Raw genomic sequence first — 23,151 nt, forward strand, 5'->3', positions numbered from 1 at the left:
TAAACCAGTTTATGTGTAATGTCTGTCCCTAGCCTGGGTGACAGACATGCTGACATTTTCTCTCCGACTCCTCACCCTGTGCACCACATGAGGAGGCTGCAGCAGACCTGCACTCCTTAGACAGAGAGGCCTCCAGTTCCCCTGTACTCTTCTTTTCTTCAGGCCCTGGGTTGTTGGACAGAACCAAAATTCAGTAGAAGTGAGGTGGCAAGTTGAAGTGGCCTGAGTAAGGTCACTTAAGCCACTTGCCAGCTCTCTCCTATATGGTTGTAACTGTGGTAGGATGCACAGGGATTCCTACCGCAAGGACTAATGTGCCTGGGAAGTGTGGAGCATGACATCTTTAAGAGTCTCTCACAAGAGGCAGCTGGTGAGTGCAGAGGTTCCTCATATACAATGTGGATCAATTCCAACTTAGACCTGGAATAAAGCAAACCTGTCAGACCCCTTGTCTGTGAGTGTTTTCTTGGACAGCACAGTGGGGATGGATGGGAAAGAACCTTAAAAATGCATCTAATGTTCTGGGTTAACTCTTTGAAACTCTGAGAGTGGGTGGTTCTGGTACAGTTCATTAGCATGTATGTTTCTTTCGGAAGTGGTCACTAAATGTGTGTGTCTCCCACCCAATCGCTGTCTGTGCTTCATACAGTTCAGGAAAGGAAACACCACACTTCCCAAATAGACTTGTCAAAATGGAACGGTCTGTTCTTTTGACACGCACAAGATGTCATCCACTGACCTGGCTGTAAAAATCTGCTGGTATAACAACCCACATACTAAGTTTCCCCTACAACACTCATTATTTCTCACTGTGTCTTTAAAGAAGAAAAAAAACAACTAGTGAAAACATGTCAGTCTGCATAGAGTACCATTCAGTGTTGTTCTTCCATCTAAATTAAAGGTAACCCTAGCTACCGGGCGTTAATGCAGATGGTGTGACAACCTTTACTAAATAACCTGTTTTGTTTTGTTTTGTTTTTACAACAAAAGCTTTTAGTCCCTATAGCAAAAGATTTTTCTAAATCTTAGTTTTATTGGATGGCTTAGCATTTAGTTAACTAGTTTAAATGAATGGCAGGGCATGGTTTCTGAGATCATGGTTCATAATGTGCAAGCAATATGTGCCAGAGGTCTTAACAGCTATATGCTTTTCCATCCTAAGCTAATGGAAACTCTAACTCTAGAGTTGTGTGAAACCAGCTGATTCTCCTTTGTGCTGAAGGGGAAGATCTCTGTGTGCGAGAGAAGAGTGCCCTCTTGAGTACAGAGCAGAGAACATTGCAAAGGCGCTGAAAGAGAGTTTGGGAATGAATATTAATAGCCATCCCCAGGGAGTGGTCTGGAGGTTTACAGTGAATGCCAACATGAACCAGATCAGACTTTCTTCCAGGAAAGATCCCTAGGGAGGCAGAAAGCAGATCTGAATAATTGACAGGGATGCAGGAGCAACAGCTGCTCCCTCCTCACCTACCACAATCACACACATTACACTTCACACAGGGGTTTCTGTGTGATCCCAAGAAAGGAGGGGAGCATGCTGGAGAATTGGTATTCCCCGCCTTCCCTGCCTATGTTCACACTAGGAGCTTTTAGTAGTAGAAAAACAATTGTACACATCAGCAAAATGTTCATAATATGGATAGTGTAGCTATACCAGCAAAGCTCCATTTTGTCCTGCTATAGATAAGTCATCCCAACAGGCAAAGCAAAGCAAGCTACTGGTAAAACACTCACGGTTTCATTGATGTAGCTGTATCTCTAGCACAGATTTGTGCTGGCACCATTACGTCAGTCAGGGATCCCACCTCTTCACACAAATTAACCTAGCTGTGCCCAGCAGAAGCCAGTAAGAGAAGCAGCCCATGTCTTTCTACTCACTTTACAAGAGTACAATGCCCATGGTCAGTGAGTCTGTCTGGTTTTGGTCTCATTAAGTTTAGAGGTAATTTCTAGTTTTCATTATTACAGTACCAGCCCACTTCAGAAATGTTTTAATTCAGCTTTATTTATTTACTTATTTTAAAAACAGCAGCTCAGTGATTTTAATGAAATGCAGCACAGTTATAGTTAACAAAAATCATGCACATATTTGGATTTGTAAAAGTACAACTTAAAAAATCCCATATTGCTCTTGTGGTCTTTCCCCTCAATGTATAAATGTGAGGCTTAAAGGGACTGAAACTTCATATGAATTTTCATTTAGAGCAATAAAATAAAGAAGATCACAGAACTGTAACTGTGAGAGCCAAAGGTGCACATATCAAGGGAAGAATATGGCCCATAATTTATTGGAAAAGAGAAGCTTCTCTTATCTGGCTGAGATCTGTGTTATAAGCATTTCATAATAATAAGATGGAGGTTACAAATTCCTGGATTCAACAGTCAGATTGTAGCAGTTTTATATCAGGGGAGCTTTCATCTCAACTACAGTACTGTTACCATAAGAGAGCCAGAACTTTGTGCTCTTATCACCAGCCAAAATGCTTATAAGTGAAGGAGCAATGCTAAAAAAAGAATCTGTTACAAGTAACTATTGTCTTTTTCCTCACCTAGTGGAGAATGAAAGGTGCGTGATTCTGGAACATCACTAATATTTAACACAGTAAACTGAAAATAAATGTGATCTTGTAGTATTTGGTGACACCATTTACATCCTGGATAAGTGAGTAGTTGTTGAAGCCTTAGAACAGAGCCTCAGCAGTACCATATGTACCCAACCAACAAAAGCCAGGGAGAGAAATTAATAAAAGTTGTTCCTGAAATAAAGGTTTATGTTCAATCTGAAGGATGCAGACATAGTTCAAAGTTCAGATGCAGATTTGGATTGGAGTCTCTCTTCGTGTTTGTCAAAGGTAACCATGAGGTTTAGATTCAGATCCCAGCTTTACTAGAGTTTGCGTGGAACCAGACTTAGGGCTTCAGGTTTGGCCACTCTCCAAGGCCCAAGTTTATGCATCCTGGACCCATTCTGCTAGGTACTGAGTATATCAGTACCCATTAACTGGGACTTGAGAGAAGTTTGCATTTAACAGGAAGTTTTACCATTGACTACCAAGGAAACAGGAGGATATCTTTACTTTGTACTGGTTCCTAGTTTGGTCACATTGCTTTGCTCCGTAACAGTGCTGTTAAGAGGCTGAGAATTGTAGCTGTCTGTCAGCATCTTGGCTGGGAATTTCCTGATATTGTAGTGGTTATTTAACCTGAACTTTGCATTACTAAAGATTCCTTTTAGGAAGGGGAATAGACAAAGTCTCTAATAGATTCCTGAGAGCAGGCTGCAGGAGATTGATTTTTGGCTCTCAATGTATATATTCGGTTTTATTAAAAAAAAACAAACCAACCAGATTCTGCCATGGTGTTAAAGTTGCAGTGATTGATAGCTACAGCATATTTGCCTGGCAGTAGAAAATGTAGCTGACAATTCCAAGGAACTTAAAAACCAGAAGACGGCTAAAGTAACATTCTTCCCGTGGATTCTATAATATGGGATGCAATGTCTGATAATGTGGGAGAGCAGACATCCAAAAAGCTAATACAGTCTAACAGCTCTGAGAATGCCAAGTCCTACAGTGATCTAACACATGCACACATAGAGGCCATTCTTCACTGGTATCAGCTCTCAAAACTCATTTTCTACTTTTTTTTACAGTCTTCTCCTATATTTCATTGAGATAATCCTGGTCAGGGTATATCAGAAAGCCAGTAAATAAGCTGTCTGTCCAGTATGGATCATAAAAGAGCCCGTTTTGTTCTGAGTAGAAGATCTGCAGCCACACCTCATCCTCCTGCTTCAGGGAGAGAATGGTTGAACCAGAGGCAACATCATGATTACCAGTGTTGGCATCAAAGGTCTTTATTCGGTACTGTCCATTGTGAACCAACCCAATGGCCAGGTGTTTATTGGCCAAAGTGATGTCATAAGTAAAGTAGTAAATACCGGGAATGCTGCATATAAATTTCCCACTGGAAGCATTATAATTCCCTCCTTCATTCATGAGGATCCTATCAAATTTGATGGGTAGCCTCTCTCTTGGGTAGCTTTTTGTGACTGCGACAGAAAAGGCAGATTTGGCCTTATTAGCACCACAGCTGCAAGGACCTGGCATTCCAGTATCACCCTTTTTCCCTTTGGGTCCTTTCTTTCCTTGGGCTCCATTTTTCCCAGGATTTCCCTTTAGACCCTTTGGACCTCGCAGACCTGCTTTGCCGATGGCTCCTGCTTTGCCCTTTGCTCCTGGTTTGCCTGGGTTCCCTGTTCGGCCTTGTGATCCTAGAAGACAAATTGCCTCCTGTGAGTTTTCAGTGAAAGACAGGAGGAGATTGTTATCATTACAGCAATAAAGTATCATATGGGAAGAAAACAGCAATAACTACAATATAGAGACAGCTCTGATGACATTTTACCTGGGGCTGGATGGCTGCCGTGGCTGATCAATCATGTTAGTTTTTCTAACACAAATGTTATAATGTACCTTATAACGAAAGATTCCTGTAAAAAAGTGCCCTGCCCCTTCAATGGCCAAGAGCCAGTGATTCATCTATATTGTATATTCAGTTAATAGACACAGCCTCATACAAATATTCAGTTTCTCCTGGGAGAGCTGCTGCTTTCCCAGAAGAAACCATGAGTGTACAGATATTCAGGTTTTTTCTCCTAGAGTAAAAATGGCTGCTCCAGGAGAAGAATAACCTGGGAACAACCAGAGATAAATCACTCCTAGGAGAGTTTCTTCTGGGAGAGCAAATGTCTGTACATGCTGTGGCTTCTATCAGAAGAGACGATGGTCCTCCAGCATTCTCCAACCCTCCATCAGAAGACTGCATCACGCACTGGACTCTGCTGCTCCACAGGGAGCAAGAACATGTCCCTTTTACAATCCCCACATTGTGCTGCAGGGAAACAGGCTGACTACGGGCAAGCTGGGGTCAGCCAATCTGAGCTGTCCTATACACTGCTGTTATATGCTAGGCAGACTAAGGGAGCCTGCAGAGCATGCACAGCCCTGCACCCTCCCTGCCCGACCAGCTGCACAGTATAGGCATTGCACGTTCTCTGCTCACCAGGGCCTCAGTATTCAAATGTCTATACATGGGCCTCAGTATTCAAATGTCTATACGTGGGGCTCATGGGGCTCTCTCTTACCAGGAGAACAAACCTAGGAAAAGTCTCCCAGATTATTGGAAAGCATGTACTTAACTAATCAGTTAATTCATGAGAGAGTTGCCAGTAGGGTGTGGATGTCAACAGAGGGTCCTGAACCAGGCTTAGCCTTTTGATGTTGTGCCACATTATAAAGGGGCTCTTTTTATTATTTTAAGTTTTATGTTGAAGAATAAATCTGTGCCCTACAAAGAAATTTTGGATACAGTAGTGAGTCTCTCCTGGGCTGAGGAAATAAGCCAGCTACTTCCGTGAGTACAAGCAAGTGCTTAAATGGGGTGCTGAGGGTGAAAAGATAAATTGCCTTGAAACAGAGGGGAAACTGAGGCAGCAGCTAGCACGAAGCTATATTAGGTAGGTGATGCTGCCCGTAAAGCCTTTCTTGTTCCCATTTTAAAATGAGTTTAAATTCCTACCACTGGAAGGGGACCCTTTCCTCTGTTTGTCCATGTATATTGATAATGTAGTTTTCCCTCACACTGTCTAGTTTACATGCGTGATTCACAGTGGGAGGGGATCAGCTCCATGACTAGGAAAAGTTCAGTCTTCAAAGCAATCTGGTGGTCGCATCTCTGCTGCAACTGCCAATCAGTACTCCATCCCAACGGATAGGAGTGTTTGATGTCAATGCTACTTTATATAAAATAGAGGTAAATCCTTATTTCATAGCTCACTGGAGTGGCTTTCAGATAAGTCACTGAAATCCCGGTGGTATGTATGGCGTCCCTACTTCCTAACTAGGGAGATACATGCAGTGACTTAGTGCTGAACTGTATTATTAGCAACAGTGTTATACCTAAATAATGCTAGTGTACTCCAGGAAGATAGCTGTGACTCTTTTCAGAAATAATCAGTCTGATACTCATTTGCACTAAAGAGTTGCTTAAATGAGACAGGTGTACGAGGATGTGAATTTTTAAAGCTGCACAGTCAAGCTGGAAAAAATAAGGGGGTGAGAAATGGTGCATGTGGATGAATTTCAGTTTAGATTAATTTGATCAGGAAGAAATCTAAGCCAAACCATGTTAGGGGCTGGTGCATATGAATGAATTAGAGGTAAAATGGTAGAGAGGGAGCTTTTGCTGTTTGTCAGTTACTGCCCATGTATGTTTTTCTAGTAAGTGGTAAAAGAAAGCCAAACTCTAGTAGTATGGCCATTTTCCCTTTGAAAATGGCCATACTACCTGGATGGCCCCATACTACTAGGATGGTCATCCCAAAGGAGGATGACCTCTGTCTCTCTGGACTAAGCTTCTATAGTTTGCAGTTAGGTTTCATCTACAAGCAGTAAGAGTGTGGGTGCAGGCCTGGTTGGTCTAAAAAAAAAAAGGTAATTTTCTCGTGGAAAAAACCTAAAGCCCTTTTCATCACTCAAGCAGTGTAAAACGGCTTCAAAGTTGATGCAACTTGCTCATAATTCAAGGACACCTCATACTACCCACATAGCACGAAGGGGTCTTGATATAAGAACCAGGCCCGTGTTTTTTCAATGCTTTGGGGAGTTACTACAGCATTTCAAAAAGCAGCGTGCCAAAACTAATGTGAAGGACCTCATGCAGATTCAGCAGCTCAGAGAAGGAGCTCGCTGGCTTGGGAAAGTCAAACACTAACGTTCTTTTTTGTGTCACTTCCCTTCGAGATGGCAGAATGGACATCAGGGCTGTGTCTGTACTAGGCGTTCTGCCAAAACCACTAAAACACTTTGGGGAATGATGACAGTAGAAAACCTCACCTCAGACCTTATGGGCAGGCATGTAAGAACTGCCGTCTGTGATTCCTTTATCAAGACCAATAAATTTACCAGCTGTTGAATACAGTTAGATCAACAGTCAAAACACTCAGATCACTGTTTGATCTGATCCTCCATTTAAGTCGAGAAGAACCTACAGAATCAGACTCCCTGCATATAAGATTAAAAAAAAAAAGAGAAACCTCCCATCCATTAGTTTGACAAGTTTCAGCTGCTTTAGACAGAGGCCCTTAAACCACCTATTCTCTGAGAACTGCATCTGAATCAGATCTGAGCCACATGTTGGGGGCTGCTGGGTGTGGGACTGAGCTAGAAAGATGGACTGGAACTTCCAAGTTCAGATGGTCCTCTGAGCTCTGAACCTTTACATGAGGGCCTCCACGAGGATAACAGAAAGATTTAATGTTGCTCTAAGAAATAACTTCCTCTTACCTTCATCTCCTGTCTCTCCTTTCTCCCCATCTTTTCCATCCTTTCCATCTTTTCCTGGGAATCCCATTCGCCCAATTGTTCCTGGAGACCCTGGTGCTCCAGGGATGCCTGGAGGTCCCTGTGGCCCTGGCATGCTGCATAGGAGCTGTTTGGGACCTTCCTGAAATTCTCCTTTAACAAAGCCACTGAGAATGTGATTAGCTACACAGGGCATGGTCCAGATGAGAAGAACCACAGAGATCATGGTGCATTCTGTTATGAGGAAACACAGAGGTTTATTGACATATGGCAGACCAGCATGCATGCAGAAGGATCCCAGCCATCTGACAGTCAGTGTGGCAGGTGCTGCTACAGAAATCAAGGCTAGTTAGAGAAGAGTGAAGTGAATCAGGTGATGAAACAGATCCAGATTGAAATGGATCCTCAATATTGACAGTCCTCCTACCCTTTACTTCCCATAATAAGAATGCCTGAGGCTTAACTCTCTCTTCCCCCATGACTTCTGTCTTGCAGTGCTGTGCCTTATCTGCTGCAAAATCATCCCTAACTGGGGATTTGTATCTGGTTCCCAGGCATGAAGGAAGGAGAGCTGAGGGTAGGCAGGAAAGCCACAGAAAGTGCCATTCATTATCTGTTTCTTCAGACCCTTGTTTCCCCCTTCCCTTCTCCCTCTTTTGTATTCCACTGTTTTCACCTCCAATACAAACTGAAATGTAGTGTAGTGGTGGAATGAGGACAAAGAGGTGCTGTAGATTACTAAAGTCTAAATCTGTAGTACTGGTCTCCCGTAAATATCTTCCTCAATCAGGACTCTAAAGAGGTAACTCCTGAGTATAGGTTCTTGTGCTCTCAGCAGTCCTTGTTAGTGTGGCCAAAAATTCAACCTCCTCTCACTGAAAAGTAGACTGAGATCTCACTCCCTCTGGCTAAGCAGAGATGTCTGTCCAGCCTTCTCTTTCCTTAGGTTTCCATCAGTTCCAGTCTATGGCAAGCAGAGTGCACTCTGATGCATGTTATTAGGCTATAAAGTCTTTTGCTCTGCATATAAGCTGCAGCTGTCATCTTGCAGCTGTCAGTGCTGGCAGGAGATCAGTGACATTCTTCAGTACTTTATTCTCTGCCTCTTCATTCCTGCCCCCACCCTAGGATCCTCCCATCTAGCCTTAACCTCCCTTATAGTTTCATCCCTGCCTTCCTAAGCTTACACCCAGTTGTCTCACTTATTGTCATGTCCACATGTTGTTTTAAGAGTTCTAGTTCAAATCTCTCTGGAAACATGTATCTCTGATTAAAATCCAAACCCTGTTTTTCTATATTTTGTTGTCCCTGACTTCTGTATGGAGCTCAAGCTAACTCTTTGTTAGTCCTTGGAATCCCACTAGCTAATATGGTGTTTTACTGAATGGCCCTGGTAGCAGGAGTTACTGTGTAATAAAAACAACTGATTTGAAGTATAATAAATCGCAATTTTTACTATTATTTCTTAAAATATTTTGGTTAGGAAGGGTTCTGGATTCTGATTCCCTTACTACTTATATAATAATACTACTTACGGAGTGAAGTGCTACTTACAGCGTTGACATCTAAATTCCTACCTAACCCTATAAACATCTACAATAGGTGGCAGCTAAGTAATAATTTTAAGGGTGTCAGTGATGCCCAAACACTGTTGAGGATCTGAGTCTGTATATAGGTTTTGCAAGGTCATGCAAGAAGCCAGTGGTGGAGCAAACTTGAAGTCAGGTCTTTCAAATCCCAGCCTAATCATCAGAGTGCCCTTCGTCTCTGTTCATGCACTGGATGTTAGATACGAAATTAAGTCCCATATCTTCAGCTTCACTCTTGGCCCTGAAATAACACAAGCTGCTACCAATATCTTAGTGCTTATCATTATGCTTGGGGAATGCTGCTGGCTGGCAAGGCACTGCCTTTTCACTTAAGAGATTCGAGATGAGCTAACACCAGTTACATTCTAAAAAACGAACATTATTTTTCATATGTTATAAAGTAAATAGTTAATTACTTCCCCTCCCCACCCCAACCTCTATCTCAGTTTCTGAATAATTAAACACTGAAGAGGTTCCTGAACTAGTCCTCTAGATATGAACACCTGTTTATGCTGAAGCTGATTGTTTTTGACTGCCCATCTTGCGGTCATCGAGCAGGACGTTGCAGAACGATCACGAGTGTTCGCAGCAGAACTAGAGAGCACTACAGAGTCTCTGGAGCCAAGAGGCTGACTTTTTTTTCTCTAAAAATAGAATAAATCCTTTCTGTTTATATGGCAAACCACCAGCTGAAAGAGAATACTAGTATAGTCAGAATACTTTACTGGCCTATTTTTAAAAAGAAAACCAGAAGCCACCATTCTCCTATCTGGGATCATCTTGAGTAGTATGTACTCTAGTCCTTTTAGCCAGACGGTATCACAAGCAGCTGTTAGATCCATCAGCACAGTACTTGCTTTTTACCTCCTTTGAAAAGCATCTTCGATGTCTTGAGCAAGCCTTACTACCTGGTCAGTGGTTCATCTACTTTTGTAGAACCCTGCCTGTTCTGGTGGGAACTGTGGAACAATGATGTCAGTTATCCTATTTAGGATCAGTTTTTCCAGTGGTTTGTAGACAACTGATGGCAAAGATACTGGTATGTAGCTGTCAGTGTTGTCTACATTTTTGCCTGGTTTGAGTCATGCAATTATGTGAGTACATCTCCAGTATTTGGGAATTTTCTTTCTTTTTCTCTTGCATACTTCATTTCCCCTTCTACACATCATTAATATGGTGGAGCCACACACCTACTTTATCATTGATGCTTGCCAGGTCCTCATCCTGGTTGCATGGGTAAGCTGTACATGTGAGGAGGTGGTCAGCAATCACCACACTTACATATTGGTTCTCACACAGATCCTTCATCCTCTCCACCGGTGGAGGAGATAGAAACAGATACAAGTGTCTGCATAATGCGATACCCCAAGGATCAGTGCTAGCACCCACTCTTATGAACATCTGTATATTTGACCTTCCACCCAGGACAGGTAAAAAGTACACCTACACAGATGACTTGGCCCTGTCCACCCTTGACAAATCCGTCCCAGAAATAGAAAATGCATTGTCTAGGATATGAATACATTAGCCTCTTACCTGCATCAATAGATCTGGAGTGAGGGGCACCAGCAGAGCTGGTGGGGGAGGGATGGGGTACTGTGGGAGGATGGGGTATGGTGGGCTGGGGGTGAGGAGCAATGGCATGGGCATGGGCAGGGCATTGGCTTACCAGAGCTGCTCAATGCCTAAAAGCAGGATGGAGGAGATGGGAACAGCTACAGCTGGACCCATATCCTGGTGAGTGAAGGGGCCAGGGGGACCTCTGATTTTCTGTGATAAAAAAACCAAAATCAAACACCAAAATATATAGGTATTGAGAATGTATTTTATTATAATGATTGAGCCACTGGTAGGCTTTCAAAACTGCTTTAAAATTGTAAATGTACCACCCACACACACTGGGATTGTGTGTGGTAAAGTGTGTGCTTCTGGTTGTTGTATATTGTGGGAGGGTTTTGGGACTGGAAGAGGACCACTTCCCTCCCCCTTCATTTTGTCCAGTCCATTATCTTAAGACTGCTTAAAACAGGGGCAGCCAACCTGCAGCTCTGGAGCCATGTGCAGATCTTCAGAAGTTAATATGAGTCTCCTTGAATCTTTGCTCAAGCACACAGTGACCAGCTTCCAAATGGTCACCATTTGGAAGCTGGTCGCTGTGTGTTTATGCAAAGATTAAAGGAGTTGTATATTAACTTCTGAGGAGCTGCAGGTTGGGCCCCCCCTGGCCGCCCGCCTTAAAAGAACCTAGAAAGCCAATTTAGTGACTGTGGCCGGATCCAGGAACACTGACCACCTTTGAATTTATTGGTCTGCATTACCAGTGTTCAAATGATGGTGTTTCTTGATTGGGACCCTGTGATGATGTCAGAAAAGTTATTTAAGGTTCAGGCCACCTGGGCTGGGTCTCTTTCTCCTAGGGTTGTTGAGATGTGGAGAGCTGAACTGGGAGTCAGAAAACCTGCTCCCCATGCGGGGGGGGGGTCTCCCCCACTTCACTGGAGAAGCAAACTGAAGCTATGTGAAGGGAAAGCGTCAGGTACAGGGAGAGAAAGTCTGTTTGAGGGCTTGAGACCCCTGTTCTCTCCCTCTTCTTCCCCCTTTTGTTTTTTTTTCTGGGCTTTGAGTGGGATTGATGCCAGGGGGAGGTGTATCAGTCCCTTCAGCAAACTAGTCAAGGCTGGAGCCTGGCAGTTTTGCTGGCGTGCCCTGGGCCAGAGCTGAGAGCCTGGCATATTTTAATTGTTGTTGCAACTTCTTTTGGGTTGTGCAACATGGCTTTTGGGTTGTGCAACATGGCTGTGTTGCTGAACCCCAGCTGCATGTCTTGCTGGCAGTTTTGGCCTTGAGTGGGGTGATACCAGGAGTGTATTATCTCTAGTGCAAGCTGACCAAGAATGGGATCCTGGCAAGTACTAGCTCCCTGTATTGGGAATTGTAGTGTCTCAGCACTGTGGTACAGCTGAGACTGGATGTCCAGGCTGCAGCCATAGGCCTGGGCCCTTTTTGCTGTTTCACAGCTACTGCATGTTAGCCTAGTTGTGTGGCTGAACCCTAGCCACATGTTTGGCTGGCAGATTTGGGCCAGGGTGAGACCTGGCACTTCTTGTTATTTATCCAGGCCTCAGTGCAGTATAGGTCTGGCTGCTTTCGCTGACCAGCCCAGGCCCAGCAAGATAGTCCAGGGTTTTGTCCCTTTTGTAGTTTATGCCCCAACCAAGCGGTGTGGTTGGGTGCTAGACGTAGTCCAAGCCCAAGCCAAGATAGGCTTAGCCCTTTTTTGTTATTTCATAGCTGTTAGGTCTCAACATAACAGCGTAGCTGAGACTAAATGTCCAGGCTGCAGCTAAATAGGCCTGGCGCTCTTTTGTTGCATGTTCAGGCCCTGGTGCAGGACAGGCCTGAGTCCCCCTTCTTTTGTTTTTTACAGTGGTTGTGTCTCAGCCTAGCTGTGTTGCTGAGCCCCACTGTACGTTTGCTGCATGTTTGGGCCTGGCTTGGGGCCTGGCACATGTTGTTGCTTTTGCAGCCCTTTGTCCTGACCAAGCAGCGCGGTTGGCACTGGTTCCTGCTCAGGCTCTTCTTTTGTTTGGCTGGCTTGTCTTTGAGTTCTCTTGCAATTTCCCACCCCAACAGATCTGGGACTAAGACTAGAAACTTTGGGGTGTGATATGCTGATGAAAGCAGCAGTTAACCCCTCAAAACCATCACGTGGAAGAGGAGATCAGTGCTACAGCTTAGCAGGGAGCAACAAGGGACCCCTTTCAGCGCAGAAGAATCTACACTCTCGAGTAGCTCCCTGCAGAGCAGCGAACTCAAGGAGCAGCTCATAGGACTCCCGGGAGACGGTCCCCCTCTCCAGCCCATTGCTGAAGGGCAGGTAATGGTGTGCCACCCCCCAGAACTACCCTTTGGGGAGTCCCATGTCCCAGACTGCCTGGGTATGGGGGAAGCCTCCCCAAGAGGGTGCCGCTTATAGACCTTGTTTTGTAGTTAATAATAGTGTTGTAAAATTATAGTTAGTGTTTACTTTTGTTTTTTCTTTATTTGTAATAAATTTGGATTTTGTGCTTACACTGCTTACGAGGGAAGGGTTGTTGGTTTTAGTGGACACCCTAGTGGTTCATTTAGTGTTTCCCAGGTAGTCTGGGTTGGGGCTCGAGCCAAGGTGAAATATATTTAGTACCCCAAAACTGAACTTGGCCCTTGTTGCTGCTGACAGGTGCTCAGCAGAGGGGTTACATAAATATATCAACAAAACACTGTGTTCAACATATACATATATAATGTTGCTGGTATATATATAGTGGTGTTTCATTTTAATTGTGAAAAAACATAGATTTGGGGAATTTAAATCTGTGAATTTGGGATTTTTTATTAGACAACTCTGGAATTTTTTTAACAGAGAAAACCAGGATCCTGGCTTATCATTTTAATATTCCTTATCTGGCAGGTTAAGACATTTAAAATGCTTAATCAGTGGACAGAGACATACATGAGAATGCAACATCTTCCCTAATTATGGAGCTTCTTCTATATTAAATGAAAGAATGATCCACCCACTTTGATTTTTTTAACCTCAAATACTTTACTTCAGCAGTTCCCAAACTCTGACAGATTGTGCACCACCAATTTAAAACAATACAACCTCAGGTACCACCAGCAATTTTTTGTCTTACAAAGTAATTATAATAAATCTGTGAATGTGTACCACTGACAGGTTGTCTGGATACAACTGGTGGTACCCGTACCACAGATTGGGAACCGCTGCTACTTCTACACTAATAAAAGTGACAGTAGATTAATAGAAGCAATCTAACAAGCCATCATACAGTACTCCAGCACTGCCTGAGTACAAAGCTGCCATGAAAATCCAGAGTAGTTAACTGAGCACAGATGCAAACCAGGAAATTAAATGCAGTGGTGTGAACTTATTTGTTACAATGCAGTTCTAGACAACAGTAACAAGCAGTGTCTGGGGCTAGATACATACTGAAATTAATAGAAAGACTTAACCAGGCTTTGCCTGAATTTCAGAGTATTCTCTATTTAGCCCATGCACTAAAAAATGAGATGATTATTAACCATTATCTGGACTGAAAGTATTGTGAAAAGCATCTATCTTAACATGCCTCCCCCTTCACAGTCTCAGATCCTGAAGGCGAGGGAACAAATATTACGTGCTGGGAAAGGCAAGTACCAAGTAACTTCCAATTTCAAACCCACTGGAGAATTGTTGAATTCAAGCCCTCTGAAGAAATCTGTTGAATTGAGAGACTCCTAGTTCTGCAGTGTGTATAATTAAGAACACGCAGAGGAGTGAGAGACAAAAAACAGTGCTAATCTTGCCTTCTAAGCCATTTTGATCATCTTATTCCTATGTTCTCTTATGCTTTATGCATATTTAAGTTAATTTGTTGCTGGTGAAAGGCTTCAGATTAATGACTAAAACTACAGAACAGGTATCACCATGGACAGCTGAGTAAAGACTTTTCCTCATAAGCAACAGTCAAAACAGATGGAAAAATCTTAAAATGCCTAAGGAATAGGATGGATAACATGATGGAAGATATTATATCGGTAATATATCTGCTGTGGCCTTAGCTAGCAATTCTGGGTGCAGTTATGATTAAGTATCTCAAACAGGGAATAACAAAAATAAAGGGCAAAAGCAGATAGCATAAATAATTAGTGGCAAGGATAAATTTCCTTGTGAGGATAAGCTGAAAAGAATCCCTTCTTTGGTGAAGGGATGAACAAGAGGGAACTTACAGAGATACGTAAAGTACTGAGTGATGAAGAGAAGGTAACTAGAGAAAACAGAAACCCTTATTCTGTCAAGAATAAAGCAAAAGTGTACTCTGAGGATGCACATTTTAAAATTGATAAATATTCACTTTAGCCTGTGGAAATTATTGCTATAATACAGTGTGCTCACCCCTGGACCAGGGGCCAGGTCTGGCCCCTGGCATTGTGTCATCTGGTCCACAAGGCTCCCTATGGGTCCAAAAATTTGGTAGTGAGGGAATACTGGTGCAACTTTCATAACTTAAATTTCAGAACTGTGGGGGACACTTAGGCTGGATAGTGTGTCCCTGCACGCTAGATTGGGCATTCAGGGTGGCATGATGCATGATCTTGACAGGCAGGACCAGGTGGGGGCAGTGCAGGGGTCCCGGATTGGCCGGGAGTCTACCGGAATCAGCATCAATTTCGCAGCAACTATTGACAGCAATCTGGGAGATTGATATTGTGAATGGGTTGAACAATACAATTAATGACAAGAGGTGCACCGATACATCAGTTCCATATCCGATCAGCGCCAATATAAGGAAAATTGACAGTATCAGCAATCAGCTTTTTTTGGCTGATGTGGCTGATAATGTTGTCAATAAATGCGCTATGCAGGCGCACAGCTGCAGTGCAGGCAGCCAGGAGTGCAGCCCGGCAGCATGGAAAGCAACTGGGTCCAGCTGTTAAGTCTGTTGTGAGGGAAGGGGTGTTGGTGGGGCGGACAGATTGAGGCCCCAGTGGAGTGGGGCTGGGGCAGGGGCAGGCACTGTACAGCTAAGGTGAGGTGTAGGACAGAGCGGCTTGTCCATGGGGTGTGGGGAGGGGGTGGTGGTTCCCACCGTTGCATGCACCCTAGGAGGTCATGGTGGGGGGTGTGCCCCCAGATCTGCATGTGGGGCAAGGGTAGGCTGTTGCTGTGGACAGGAGTCAAGGCTGCGCTGAGTAATTCCTGGCAGGGGCCTGGGCCAGGGCTGTGCTTGGGGTGGGCAGCAGCAGCACTGGGAGGAGGGATATGGCGAATTTTAGCCAGTAGCCCCCATACAAGTGCTGCTGCCCACCCTGAGCGCAGCCCAGGCCAGCACCCCACCAGGAAGAGTCCAGCACCACCCCCATCCCCAGCCCACAGTGGCAGCCTACCCTCGCCACGTGCACAGATCCTGAGGCACACCCCACCATGCCCTCCCAGGGTGTGTGTAGTGGTGGGAGCCACCTCCCCCCACCATGTCCCCTGGATGAGCCACTCACAGCTTCGTTCCGTACACCCACCCTGGCTGTGCAGCGCCTGCCCCTGCCCCAGCCCCACTCCCTCCCTCACTACAGAGGCCTCAATCTGTACCCCCACAACAGACTTACCAGCTGGACGCTACTCTCCAAGCTGCCCAGTTGCCTATCGGCAATTGGATCAGTATTGGCCGATATGACTCATTTAATATTGGCCCTCAGTATCAGCCCAAAAAATCTCTATCAGTGCACCCCTATTAATGACATTAGGCATGTCGGGAGAAAAAAAATCTCCCGGAATAGCTTCAGTCAGAGTTGGCAATCCTAATCTCCACTAGTTTCAGATGAACTAGCTCAGAAACTGGCAGCATGGATCTCAGTATGAATTGCATGCATCTGAGTGCCATGCAGCTATGAGTTGGACTACTCTCAGCACTTGAGCTACTTTATTTAAATCTAGCTTAGATACTTCCCTTTTACTCTGCAGCATAAGGAAAGCCTTCCTCATTTTTCCATGAAAGATAAATTTATTTAAAGCTCAAGTACTTCACCATAGATATCATATTACCATATTTTTCACATATACCCCACCCTCAAATATAACACCCCCCCTATGTTTGCAAGGTCCCAAGATGAAAGAGAGTCTTACCATGAAGTATGGTAAGTAGCAGAGGTCTGGGGTTTTCAAAGCTGGGGGCTGGGAGCTATGTGCCAGAGTTTGGGATTGAGGACAGGGGGCTGGCAGCCATGCATTGGGATGGGGGCTGGAGGGTGTGTGCGAGATCTGGGAGCTGCACGCTGGGGCCCAATCTGACATGCTAGCTCCAGCTGTATTCCAGGTCCAACCCTATTCACTGGTTCTGAAGCCATATGCTGGATCCAAGGCTGTGGGTAGGGCTCAACCCTGCACTGTGGCCACAGACCAGCCTTGTACATCACCCTGATCTGGCACAAGGTTGGGAAGGAGGGGTTACCCCAGGTATCTGGAAATTTGTGGTGAGGAGCAGGGAAGGAAGGGAGTGGTGACAGTATTAATTGCTGTGGTTCCCAGAGCTGCACAATTAATACTGCCACTGCTCTTCCCCACCCCCAAATTTCCAAACTCTTTTCCTTGCATATAATGCTCACTCCAATTTTCTCCAGCTGGTTCTGGGGGGAAGAGTGCAAGTTCTGTGTGAGAAAATATAGTATTTTTGTTTGTTACAGAACAAATACAGTCCATTGCCCTGATGAGCTTACAATAATTAGTTAATATCCATAAAACATCGTCCCTGTGCTGGGCATATTTACAAAATAGATATTTGTGTTGGACAACAGTTCAACAAAACCTGACATTTCACTGAAGCACAGAATCTCGGCAGAATACTTGCTGTACGCTAAACTTTCTTCCCAACCTTCACCCCTGGGACCATTGCTTATAGTTCAGAGAGAGAAAGAGAGGGATATATGTAATCTGTTTCTAATTTGCTTTTTGGAGGCGTGTGTGTTGTGTTTTAAATTGGTGATCAAGCCTTCAGCTGGGCTAGGGACAGACATTCAGAACCCCAAGCCTGAACTGATTAAATCTTTGCAGGTTAGTCTAACCTGCAGAGACTGAACCATTTTGCAGCTGGATAGACCTTCCCTTTTCATTCCAGAAACACAGGCACGTGTCTGCAGCAGCTCAGATCAGAAGCCCTGGGGCATTAGAGGAGCCCTCCTTTCCCTTCCACAGGGAAGCTGAGCTGAGGGGGAGCATGGTGAGGCCCCGGCAGGCCTGAGTAAGCCTGAGGAAAGGTTTAAACCCCCAGCTTGGCTACTACTATAGCTTCTACTGTAGACAGTCACACCAGGAGGGTAAGTTAGACCTGGAATTCTCTGGGCAGCTGTCAGAGGCCGTACGGTCAAGAGATATGGTTGTTGTGTGATCTAAACTACCCTGACATCTGCTGGGAGGATCAGTCAGCCAGAACTAACCACTTATGTAGGTTCTTAACCTACATATAGGACCTCCACCTAATGCAGGAGGTATACAATCCCACTAGGGAGAACACCTTGGTGAACTTGGTGCTGGCTATGGGGGATGATCTGGTGGGGGATCTTCAGGTACAAGGAAACCTAGGACCATTTAAAAGTAGAAAGGGTCAAGACCATTAAATAGTCTTTAATGTCAAGACCATTAAAAAGAAGAGAGGGTTCCTAACACTTGTGGAATGAAGAAGTTCGAAGGAATCATATGGATTTAAATGAGCCATAATGTCAATTGACACATTCTCTGCTGCCTGAATAGAAATGCTGCTGCCTCTGTCAGACTGTTGGTTTTAAACTTGGGGTGGAACAGGAATCAAGGGGGGGGTGCAAGTGCACCAGTGCATCCCCCTCTTCCCCCAGATCTGCCCAAGTTACAAACATGGCTGTTCTCAGTTTCTGTATAACTATTTAATACTTTTAGGGACGCACCCCACCAAGTCTTGCTCTCAAAATCTTACAGCGGTGGTGCTCAGTCTTTTTCCCTGCAGGCCAGATGAGTGGCATGGGGTCAGTCCATGGGCTGGATCAGGTCCTGCACACCAGGGTTGGGCCTCATGCTGCCACCACCCAAATACACTTGCCCAGATTGGGCTCCTGCAGCCTCAGCTGGACACTGCATGCTGGGATTAGGCCTGGCACCAGCCTTGCATGCCCAGATTGGCATGCAAAGTTGGCAACCCTAGTGAAGACACCTCTGCATTGCTTCCGTGACTGCCCAAAGCTACAGGATGGGTTGGTGTTAGAGCTGATGTTAAAACTTGGCTTTATAACTCTGTACAGAGGTCCTGCTTCTCTCTCAGCTTCAGCATAGCAGTAGTTTGCAAGATTTTATTAGGGCGGAAAATGTTTTTTTCTTTTAACACTTCCAATAATAAACCATCCATCCACCAATTTATTTTGCAAGCGGATAGCTTTATAGGTTTAATTAGCAAGGATGCTTTTTGGCCTACTTATCCAGTAATGGCTACAGATGATTCATATCCAAGTTCAGTTTGTGCATTTGCATTGAAGGATCTGTGGCAAAATCTCTGCAACCTTTTTGAACCCAGAAGCCCTCTTTGCATAGGGTAGGATCCACGTGCAGGCTGGGGTGGGGTGTGGAGGAGTGGAGTCAGGACTTCCCCTCCATAGACTTGGTAGCACTTGGGTCAATCCTGAGGTAAGAAGCAAGGAAAGGGATGGTCCACTAGGCAGTAAGGGCTACAGTGGAAGTACAGGTCCTCTGTGCATTTCTAGGAAGAGGCCAATCTGGACAGGAGGTTGTTTTCTCCTTGATGGCATTACAGTTCCCAGACCTTTCAGGGATGATGCAGGAGAATTTCCGGAATAATGAAAAACCCATGCCCTCAGGGAGAATCCTTTGTACAACATTCTTTCACACAGCCTGTAACAGTTAGGTTCTGGAGCACCGTTATACAGCAGATATGCAGAGCACTGCATATTTGTAATCATGTTCTATGCAGAGATCGAGTCCTAAAGGATTGTTTCATTTTTTCTTCTTAATCAGTGTGTCTATACGGTCATTAATGTGCCATAGTTACTGCACATTAAGTTTTGTACTTGTTTGGTTAACCAAGTTCTAAATCAATATGCAATAACTTGCACTACTGCGCAGTAGGACCGCCACTGGCTTTTTAGTGATGCTTACTGCACAGTAGCCTAATACTACTGAGCAGTAGCATATTAGTACAGGTTTTGCCCAGCACACTACTGCGCAATAGCATAGCATTGCTATGCTATTGCGCAGTTAGCGTCTTGTGTAGTCGTGCCCACTTTGTCATAGCTTCTGCTGTAAAAATATGTAACAAACCCTCTTTCCAAGTAGGGGAGACCATTTGGCCCTAAAAGTGGGAATGCCCCTGTTTTCTGGGCTGGTTCTAGTATTTCTGTTGATGATACACGATGAAACATTGAAATAAAAATGTGGCTCCCACCTACTGGTCCAGTTTTGGTGACCCCCTTCCCTTCATGAGGATTCCTTGTGAGCCCATGAGTCCTCAAGACATTGGAGCAGGGGGTGGAGAGGGAGAAGCTAGCTGGAAGAGGAGCTTCAAACTCAGATGGAGCTGTTTCTTTCCAGAGTAACTGGAAGAGGAGCTTCTTTTTCTCCAGCAGTCTCTCTTTTCCCAGGAAGTCAATACATTTCTGTTCATAGGACATTCCATAGAATTTGAACCCTGAATTTTCAGGGTTAAAATCATAAATTACCATTAGTTGGCCTAGGAGTTATCTGAGCTGAAAGACAGGTTCCTCTAGTAAATGTAATAGATGACTTGCAAACTACCTCATGTGTATTACCTGCTAAAAAGGGAACAGACCCATGCTCTTCTAGAATGGTTTGCATGTATAACCCGCCCCCTGCACCCCTGTATCCAACCCAAGCACCCAAGGTATTCTGCTTTATTTACTCTGAAAATCTATTTGTCCTCATTTGCTTCTACATATACCCTTACTAGAGAAGATTCCCACTATAACAGCCCAGAATCTTGTTCACACTGAGTTTTCTGAGCAATTTTACAGTTAGGAAATCAGATACCATGTATAATTTAAAATAAATTAAAGGAAATTAAAACAGGATCTGGGCAAGGAAAGGTTTTGGCCATGGCACTTAGCACCAGGCACAGAGGAACAGCTGTTCCTTTCTGTTATTGTGTAGTATACATTCCTTATTACATCTCAGCTGCTTTGCAAATGTAAAATCAGACTACAATTGCAAGCAGTATTTATCCATCTATAAGGGTGGTTGGGCAGTGATGAATGACCTGACTCAATAGTAATTTTCCATCAGGGAAGTCCACAAAAACAGTCTGGTTTTGTGTGTATGTGGGGGGGGGGGAGAAAGAATATTCTCTATTGCTTGAATATTGACTGCCTGGATCAATTCTTGCACTCCCTAAACTGATGATATTTTCCTTCTTCATGCCTTCAGATGCTTCCTGTAGCTGTTTTCTGAGTGAAAAGATTTGATTTTTCATTTCACTCTGATGTTTCCTGTACACATTGATTAAATAAAACTACAACCTCCCACCTTTGGAGCCCTACAGAATAATTACAGTTCCAGTGTTCTTAAAGCGACTGATTTTTCTTTGATCATAATCTTTTCCACTGCTAATTGTATTATAGTATAACACTAATAAAAATGGCAAGGCAAGGTTTGTCTGCAAAAAGCTAATCAATTATTTGGTTTTAAACAAAGTGCATTGTTTAGTAACAATGCAGATGTTTTAAAATAGATGCATTTAATTTTTAGTACTGTATAGCCATGAAGATCTCTAGAGTTACACCAGGAATGAATCTGGCCCATTGCCCAGTAAGCAAAATGCTGTCAACCTTACACACTGAAAAATAAGGGTTTTTTTTGTAATTGGAATTGCATCATTGTGTGTGCCGTTAAGGCAACAGCTGGTACCTATGGCAATCTTTGACTAGTTTTGTGTACAAAATGTTGTTATACAAGTCACCAGTGGCAAAACAGAGGAAAAGGTTGCAGCTGAAACTGAAGCAGTTGACTGCTCCAAACAAAAGTCTATGATGAGCACTTCCCCACTGGATTATTTCTTTTGAGTCTGTTGCTATTAAGGATTCCTTTGCACGTCCCAGAAATCTGAGTGCACAAAAATTTAGACCTTATTTGGTACGTTTTTCGAAGTTAAGGCTAAGGGGGGGGGGGAGAAAAAAAAGGAAATTCTACTCACCAGGGCTAATCTCTTCAGTAAGATCTTGACATGCACTGGAAAACCTACTGAATCTTAAGCAGATGTTACACTGCAAATCACTGTCTCGCAGTGTAGCCAGAATCCCAGTTATTGTTGCAAACAGCTTCCTTCTGAGATAGCCTGAAATTTAAAGTTCTCCAATTTTTTTTTAAGTTTGATTCTTTTTCCTTGTATTCCCAGCTTCCTGCAGCACTTCAGGTTTTGGCTTAACTTTGCCAACGGCATATTTTCATTATTGCGTAATGGCTTTGAGCCTTTTCCTCATGTCACGTGATTTGGGAAGAAATTTTTTACACACATATGGCTGAAAAGTTCTTGATGCTTGGAAAGTTTTTTTTTCTTTTTTTCCCCTTTCTCTCTCTCTCTCACCCTTGCAAGCGAGTCTGAACTGTTTTCAACTTGCTCAGTTCATTTCTAAACAGTTCAGTTTGCCTAATGCAGAGTCTGCCTGGACAAGCAGAATGCGTAGGTTGATAGATTAGCTTAGCTGGAGCCAGAAAATAACCTTTACACTTGATCCTCATAACATTAGCAAGGGAGAAAAACTGAAGCTCAATTATCGGTTCAAAAATGACTTGGGCAATTGGATGGCAGGAGATGAGTCCCAAGGCTGGAAGTGAAATAAGATGTTCCCCTGCTGTCATTAATTACAGACCTCATCATAAGGCAGGCGATGCAACTCAACAGCTTTGCAAAAGTTCCTTCTCTCACATGTATTTTGCCTACACATGCACACACCCAATTTTGAAGTTAATATGAAGATGGCAGGCTAGGATTTTTTGTGGCAACCTTCTCTTTCATTGTTTAAAAAGTTTCTTTCCCCCCTTGTTTTTTGTTTTAATTTGCAATGTATTCACAACAACTAGGAAACACAATAGCTAGATGGAGGACAAGGAAACAGAAATAGTAATAGGACCCTGTCACACCTTATATGTAGGATGTGTTAACTGCTCTTAAAATGTAGGCGCTCAAGTCTTCAGACACTAAAACACCTGTTAAATGAGATCATATCATAACTTAAGACTTTTCATGGGAGGAATATCTCTAGATCATATTAAGTAGTACATTTTCTACCATTGTCTGACCACTCAAGTTGCTCGTATTATCCATGGAGATAATACGAGCAACTTGTGGTCCCCAGTCAGCTGATTGTATACCCAAGTCCCAGGACTACATCAGGGCTGGTTCAAGACACTGCCTGGCTTGCAGCTCCATGTTTGAACCATGCTGGAGCTAGTTCAAGAACGGTGCGGGGTGTGGGGCTGGAAATAACGATCAGTTGATTGTTGGTCCCAGCCCAGGGACTGTACCAGAATCAGTTCAAAATCCTCGTGTCCCATGTGCAGCTCCTAAAAATCATGTTTGCGCTGCATGGGAACTGGTTTATGACTCTAGTGCGTGCAGGGGGTTGGGACTAATAATAATCAGTGAGTCAGAGATCCCGTTAGAGATTGTAGTAAA

The 23,151-nt window shown here is 43.9% G+C and overlaps 1 protein-coding gene across 2 annotated transcripts; it reads right to left on the reverse strand.

Annotated features, from left to right (window-relative positions):
* Positions 1 to 3,333: 3,333 nt before the first annotated feature.
* On the reverse strand, positions 3,334 to 22,294 carry C1QTNF2 (C1q and tumor necrosis factor related protein 2). Of its 2 annotated transcripts, none has more exons than XM_019506473.1 (3): positions 21,670 to 22,294; positions 7,347 to 7,598; positions 3,334 to 4,273 (listed from the first exon to the last, which is right to left on the reverse strand). In XM_019506473.1, the coding sequence occupies exons 2-3, from the start codon at positions 7,588 to 7,590 to the stop codon at positions 3,660 to 3,662; spliced, it is 858 nt and encodes a 285-aa protein (XP_019362018.1). In that variant the 5' UTR covers positions 7,591 to 7,598; positions 21,670 to 22,294; the 3' UTR covers positions 3,334 to 3,659. The 2 variants fall into 2 exon arrangements, with proteins under 2 accessions (XP_019362018.1, XP_019362019.1); XM_019506474.1 differs by lacking the exon at positions 21,670 to 22,294 and adding an exon at positions 8,041 to 8,458.
* Positions 22,295 to 23,151: the final 857 nt, after the last annotated feature.

Source organism: Gavialis gangeticus, unplaced genomic scaffold, assembly GCF_001723915.1.
Source record: "Gavialis gangeticus isolate Ggan-Ray unplaced genomic scaffold, GavGan_comp1, whole genome shotgun sequence".
In the NCBI taxonomy this organism is placed as follows: Eukaryota; Metazoa; Chordata; order Crocodylia; family Gavialidae; genus Gavialis; species Gavialis gangeticus.

Bases quoted from the DNA above. Each gene is read 5' to 3' on its own strand.
- C1QTNF2 (XM_019506473.1), bottom strand. From the start codon at position 7,590: ATGATCTCTGTGGTTCTTCTCATCTGGACCATGCCCTGTGTAGCTAAT. The intron at 4,274-7,346 runs GTAAGAGGAAGT...TTTGTCTTCTAG, and splicing joins AGGAGAGACAGGAGATGAAG to GATCACAAGGCCGAACAGGG.